Source organism: Myotis daubentonii, chromosome 9 (assembly GCF_963259705.1).
Source record: "Myotis daubentonii chromosome 9, mMyoDau2.1, whole genome shotgun sequence".
In the NCBI taxonomy this organism is placed as follows: domain Eukaryota; kingdom Metazoa; phylum Chordata; class Mammalia; order Chiroptera; family Vespertilionidae; genus Myotis; species Myotis daubentonii.
In genome coordinates this window covers 34,614,542-34,621,051 of record NC_081848.1, presented here as the reverse complement: position 1 = coordinate 34,621,051, position 6,510 = coordinate 34,614,542, and the positions used below count along the sequence as shown (strand labels likewise).

The window sequence follows — 6,510 nt, the reverse complement described above, 5'->3', positions numbered from 1 at the left end:
TAACTGTATGTTGAGCCCTTGGCAGGACTGTTATTAATGGGCACTACTTACTGTATTGTGGTAGGTGTCATGGTCAGACACACATGTGCTCAGACTGGAAGGCAATGTGGGGAGAAGAAGAGTCAGAGATGGGGCAATTGGGGGGCTCCATAGAGGCCAAACACACATCCTTGCCATCGTGGATAGCAGGGTGGTTTCGAGCCTTGGCCTCCTGGGACCAGAAGTACTCTCTCCCTCTTGGTGGGAATTTATACATACCCCACAATAACCATTTGTGATAGTTACCAATTTTGCCAATGGAAAGACTGCATTTTAATATAGCTAAATAATTGGTCCATGGCTAGTGAATTAGCAGAGATGAGATGTAGCTAAGTGGATTGACTTATTCTCTCCCCTTGTCTTTCTTACTTTTTACCTGTATAATAATAAGGATACTAACAATACCTAACCACAAGCCTTAGTAAGAATTAAATGAGAGAATTTATGTGAATGTTCTAGGCACCCCACCAATGCTGCTTATATATTCTTCTAGCATAGAAGAATAGTGGTTCTCAACTGGCAGTGATTTTGACCTCTAGGGAACATGTGGTGATCGAGTTTTTTTTTGTTTTGTTTTGTTTTGTTTTTGGTCACAACTAGGGGAGTGCTATTGGTATCTAGCAGGTAGAGACCAGAGATGCTGCTAAACATTTTACTATGCACTGGACAAGCCCCACAGCAAAGAATTATCCTGCCCAAAATGCCAATACTGGTGAGGTTGAGAAGCTTTATGGTACATAATGCAGGGGACTGGGAATAGTATAAACTAACAAAACACAATAGAGCCTCGCAAGTAACAGGCAAGTCATGGTGTTAAGACACTTGTAGATCTGGATCCTGAACCCACTAGTTCCTTTTAGCAAGTTATTTAACCTGTCTGAGCCTCACTTTCCAAATGGGAATAATAATAGTACCTACCTCACAGGATTGTCAAGAGACTCAGTGAGCTGGTGCTTAGCTCAGTGCTGGCACATGGAAACACAGTGCTTTCTTTATTAATGAAAGGCAAGGCAAGTAAGATGCTGGGAGAGAGGTGCCTTGTTTTAGTAAACTGGGGAAGAAGAGGAAATTAAGAAACATTGCAGTGACACGATAGCCTTCATAATTATCATAGGTTATTGTTTTCCTACTGGGCAATTCTATCCTGGATGGTACTCATCACCAAATAATACTGATAAATTAAATGATGGTTGAATAGTATTCTGCCAAACACAATGGGATTAATCAGTTTCACCACTTTGGAAGAAACTCTATGGACACCTATTTTCTGGCATTACAAAAGTTCTTTTCATTGTTAATAAGACTCATTGTTTTATTACCCTCTGGTGCTTTCTTAAGAAATGTTTTATTCAAAAGAAAGTGATTTAGTGATGACATTTTAAGTTGTATGCCATGGCTTGATAACCATTTGCTTCCCTCACCCCACCCCACCCCCCAAAAAATATTCCTTTCTGAAAATATTGCAGTACTTTTGATTTGTGCAAACATTGACCTGGATTTTAAAATCTTCTGCAATAGCATTGAGGTTTTGACTTTCTCAGAGGTAGATATTCTCATAATCCTATCTTGGCTGCCTTGAGCAGAGGCAGCTCTCCTTTGCAACATAATCAACAGGCAACATCTTATGTTTTCTGGGTGTTGGCCACTTTTTGCACTTTCATCCTCAGGTCTGCAGAGCTGAAGGGCTCTCCCTTTCCTCTCCAGCTGCTCACTTCCCACCCAGTCTTCCCTCCTCTGCCCCTCCGCCATCCTGATCACGCTGTGTGTACACTTCGTGGCTGGGTAAAACATTTCTGGCTTTCCCCAAATCTCTCTCAGATAACACAGATCAGCCTCCTCACTCCGGGCCCCTTCAGATTCCATCCATCAAACCTGCTCTTTAGGGAACTTGACACCCTTCACCATTCCTTCCACTGGGGAGAGTGTGGGTAGAGGGAGTGAGGAAGCACAGGGAGGGAGAATGGACTGGAGGGAGTAATGGAGCAGGAGGAGAGAGGGAGGGAGGGCGCACAGTTTGTAAAGAAAAAGGCAATCGCCAGGCAAATAGATGGGCCAAAAAAGAGCAAGAGACTCGGAATTCTAATGGCTTCCACCTAAGCCTGCGGAACCAATCAAGCAAAGCACTGCAGCAGCTTCGGGGCATGTTCTGTTTTTCCTCTCTGAGCTTCCCAGCAAACTGAAGGGAGAAGTGGAGGAACAGTGTCATCCTCACCCTCTCTGATAAGGAAAATTGGATGCAAAGAGGTTGTAACTTGCCCAGGATGCCCCTCTCAAAGTGGTTGAAGAATGGAAGAAGGAAAGGAAAGAAATGGATCCCAGGCTTGCCCAACTTAAGCCTCTTATATAAGAGATTTGTAAGAAAAGCTGAGAGAAACAAAATCATCAGAGAGAGCAATGAGAAGTCAGAGAAGGAAAGAGGAAGGACACTGATTTGAGTGGAAAAGAAAGATAAAGATACAGAAAAGGGAGGAGAAAAGCTTAAGAGGAAGAGTGACAGAGAAGAGACTCACCCTCAAGGACCAGCACAAGGGAGGTCAGCGGAGGACCACTGGCCTCCCGTCCTTAATAACATTAACCAGGTAAAGAGACCACACGGAAGCTATCCCAAATCTATAACTATAAACCTCCGCTCCAGTCTCTTCAATATAGGATTTAATTCATGGTGCCCTAGGAGAGGGAGGGAGAGGACCAGGGTACTGCTTGGAAGGGGCAATTACACTAATATACACTGACCTTTTGCTGGAAAGTTGGAGTGGGGACAGGTGGCCACAGAAGCCACCTCCTGCCCCTTCTGCCACCCCCACCCCATTACCCAAACCCTGTCTTGGCTCATCTGTTCCAGTTAGAGCCAACAGCTTTTTTTTTTTTAACACTTGAGATTGTGATTAAAACAATGCCCAACTCCTCTTCATCTCTTTTTCGTGTTTCTTTTATTGAAACTTTTAATCCCGTTTCATCTCCACGTGCATTTTCCAACCGTTCTTTCGTCTTGGGAGAGACCTGGAGTCTCCACAGCAGTCTCTCACGGGAGGGAGGGTACGTCGCGTCAGGCCCGGGGCGCTCCCTCCTCCCCGGGGTCCCCTTCCCAAAGCCCGTCGGGTCTCCAAAGGCTGGGGTACGCGGTGCGCCCGTAGCCGGAGCACACATCGTAGGCCACCTGGCGGGGCGGCGGCGGCGGCGGGGGCAGGACGCAGTCTGAGAAGAAGGGGCCGAAAGAGGCCAAGGGGCCCGGCCCGTCCTCCCCGCCCGGGGAGTTCACCGCGGCAGGGTACAGGAGGCGCAAGGGCTCGGTCAAGGTCGAACCGCCGCGGGGGGCCTCCAGGGACGGCTTCTTGGTCGCGGGACAGGCCGGGGCGCTCCAGGGCTCGGGGTACGGTAGGCTTCCCCCCATCGGCGGCGGCGGCTCAAAGAGGCCGGGCTCCAGCTCCGGGGGTCCCCGTAGGACCGTGGCGCCGGTGGGGAACACATCCAGAGGCTCCGCGGGGAGCAAGACGCCCGCCTCGGAGCCGGCGCCATAGTCGGACCCCAGCAGCTCGAAGAACTCCAGGGTCTCGGGGCCCTTCTCCAGGTCGCACAGGTTCACGCCGCACCCCGACGGGCCGCACCCGCCGCCGCTCGCCCGGGACGGCTCGGTGAAGAAGGACGGGGGCAGGTTGCGGGCACGCAGCGGCACCTTCCGGGCGCCGGGGGCCGCCGTGCCCCCCGCAGGGCCGGGGGCATCCCCTCCCGCACCCCCAGAGCCCGCTCCGACGAGCCCGGCTGGGGGCGCCGCCCCCGAACCCCCCGCGGCATCGGCGCCCGCGGGCAGGTGGCGCAGCGAGTCGAAGAGCGCGGCCAGGCTCTGGCTCTGCAGGCTGGCGGCCGCGGCCTGCGAGGCGTCCCGCCGGGGGGCGGCCTTGCCGGGGGCCGGGACCGCGGCCGTCTGCGCGCCGGGGGTGCCGAGCGCCCGCTTGGCCGGAGTGTCGGCGGCGCCCGGGGAGGGCGGGCCGGGGGGCGCGGCGCCCATCAGGCCGCTGCAGCGCTTGATCTGCTTCTGCAGGTACTTGCGGTGGTTCACCTTCCGCTTAGACTTGCCCGGCTTGTCCAGGGCCAGCTTGATGTTGCTGGACGCCGAGTCGATGAAGCTGAGCAGGTCGCGGGTGGCCTCGCGCGCGTCCCCGCCCTCGGTGCCCGCCAGCAGTGCGCCCGCCGGCATCCCGGGCTCATCGTCCTCGAAACAGCAGCCCTTGTCCAGGGCTCCGAAGGCGCCCCCCAGCCCGTCCGGGGAGCCCCCGAAGCCGAAGGGGACGAAGGGGTGCGTGCTGAGGAGCGCCGCCTGCACCGCCATTGCCTCGTCTCCCCGGCGGCCCGCAGCGCGGCCGGTGCGCCCCCGCCCGGTTCCCGCCGGCTGCCCAGGCCCGGATCCCGGATCCCGGATCCCGGATCCCGGATCCCGTCCCGGCGCGGCCTCCTAGCTCCCGGCCGGCTCGCAGCTCGGCCTCCCGGGGGAGCTCATTAGATCTTGTAAGGGAGGGACACAAGGAGGGAGCGCGCGGCGACCGCCCCAGTGGAGGAGGGGAGGGGCTTACTGAGCTGGCTGGAGGGGGGGTGGTCTGCTTTTCTAATTTTCTGGCCTTTCTCTAGCTCATCGCTTTAACCCCTTGGTTTCCCTTAGCCCCGCGGGTTTCTCTTGGCTACTTCCCACCGCCAGACGTGAGGATGGGACCGCCCCTCGGAAGACCTGGGTTTCACTCCCAGCTCTGGCCACAACAGCTCCAGCTACTGGGCACTTGCTTATCCCTGTGATGTCCACTCTTTGCCTCCTTTAATCTTTGAGCAATAGCCCTGTGGGGTACATGTGATTATCACCATCTAACAAATGAAGAGACTGAGCCTTGGAGAGTTTCAGTGAGTTGGTCAAAGCCATCTCCAGTCTAATCTGACTCCAGAGCCATTCTAAGCCCTAGACAAAACTCGTGGTCTCTCTTGGCCTTGTTTTATTCATCCGTAAGTTGCGGGGAGGACACTTGTGTCTCTTCGAGCTCTAGCCTTGGTGCTAAGATTCTAACCGGTGTTTCCACGGAACTCTCAACTGTGGTGCTCTTTCTTCTACTCATTGATTGTCAGAAGTAACAATTAGTGTATAGTAAATTGAGGCCAAGCTTGGCTCATTTTTTTTTTAGTGGTAGATAGCAGGAGGCAAGGGAGAAAGGAGTTGCTCCCACTAAGCCAGCTGGTGCTTGAGAAAGAGCTCTGTGTGTATAAAACTCTCAGCATCTTCAAACAAAATATGGATTGGGATCTATAAGTCATACCATTTAGGTTGTCCTTCTGGAACTTCTGTTGCATTTCAAGAATCACCTTGAAGTTCACTTAGACCCAGTTTCACCTGGGCATTCCTCTTGGGATTGAGAAAATGAACAATATGGTGAAATGTGGAAGATGATTCAGAAAAGACTTGGGTTCTGGTCTTAGCCCCAACACTCAATAGCTCTTGACTTGGGTTGAAATCCTTGCTCTGATGAGGATGGATTTGGGCAAACCAGTTGACCTCTTTCTGACTTAGCTTATTCATGTAAAACGCAGGTGAGGTTGCCTACCTCACAGGGCACTTGTGATATTTAAAAGAAACTTCCTGTGAAAAATTCTCATCTGTTGACTGTTCCATAGCCTGTGATGAGTATTTGCCTTTATTTCTCTAAAATACACAAAAAGTTACTTTCTTCCCTTATGTATCTTCTCTATCACATTGTGTTCATGAGGATTAAATGAGATCATATATATGAAAACACTCTTTGTGTTCTCTAGATAAGTTTTTGTAGGTTAGGTAGAGAGTCTGCATGGGGTAGATATATACCATCTCTTTCAAAGCTTTTTTCTTTAAATCCCATTTTTCAGAATATAGTAAAAACCATTAATGAGTGCCCTGAAGGCACACCCTTACCAAAGAAGAAATGCTAGATGAACACTCTTCATTTAAGAGATGAAGTAGACACTTCCCAAGCCATCATAGCTTCAACAAACTACTTTTTAAATTCAAGTTGTCTCAATTATAATGTATCTTTCATTTGGATTTATATACACAGGTTTTTGTCCTCTGTGTCTGGACTATCTATTTCATTCTTGGTGGTATTTGCACTCAGAAAAAATTGTATAGGCCTGGCCTTGAATTGTACTTCTCACCCCTCAAATGTGGATGTCAGCTCTTCCCTTCCCCTTCCAGACAGGACCATTCCATAGGGTCTGGCAGCCAAGAACACTAACTTTTTCTTTTCTTTCTTTTCTTTTCTTTTTTACCTTCTTTCAACTGATCAGCTCTGTGTCAAACCCCGACACAGATTTCATGGGAAAATACATTTAATTTACATCTTTAGTCTGAAATATCTCTCTTAATACCCAAAGAGTTAGTTAAGCCCTAATATAAACATATTCAAAATCAATGGAATATGGAAATATTCATATGTAAAAGTCTCTAAATTTCCAGATCATGTG

General features: G+C 50.6%; 1 protein-coding gene across 1 annotated transcript; it reads right to left on the bottom strand.

Moving 5' to 3' along the window:
- Positions 1-2,950: 2,950 nt before the first annotated feature.
- Positions 2,951-4,567, bottom strand: FAM181B (family with sequence similarity 181 member B). The gene has a single exon (XM_059708310.1). It carries the CDS (start codon positions 4,364-4,366, stop codon positions 3,086-3,088), a length of 1,281 nt encoding a protein of 426 aa, XP_059564293.1. The 5' UTR covers positions 4,367-4,567; the 3' UTR covers positions 2,951-3,085.
- Positions 4,568-6,510: the final 1,943 nt, after the last annotated feature.

Excerpts from the sequence above, each read along its gene's own strand:
- FAM181B (XM_059708310.1), bottom strand. The coding sequence starts at position 4,366 with ATGGCGGTGCAGGCGGCGCTCCTCAGCACGCACCCCTTCGTCCCCTTC.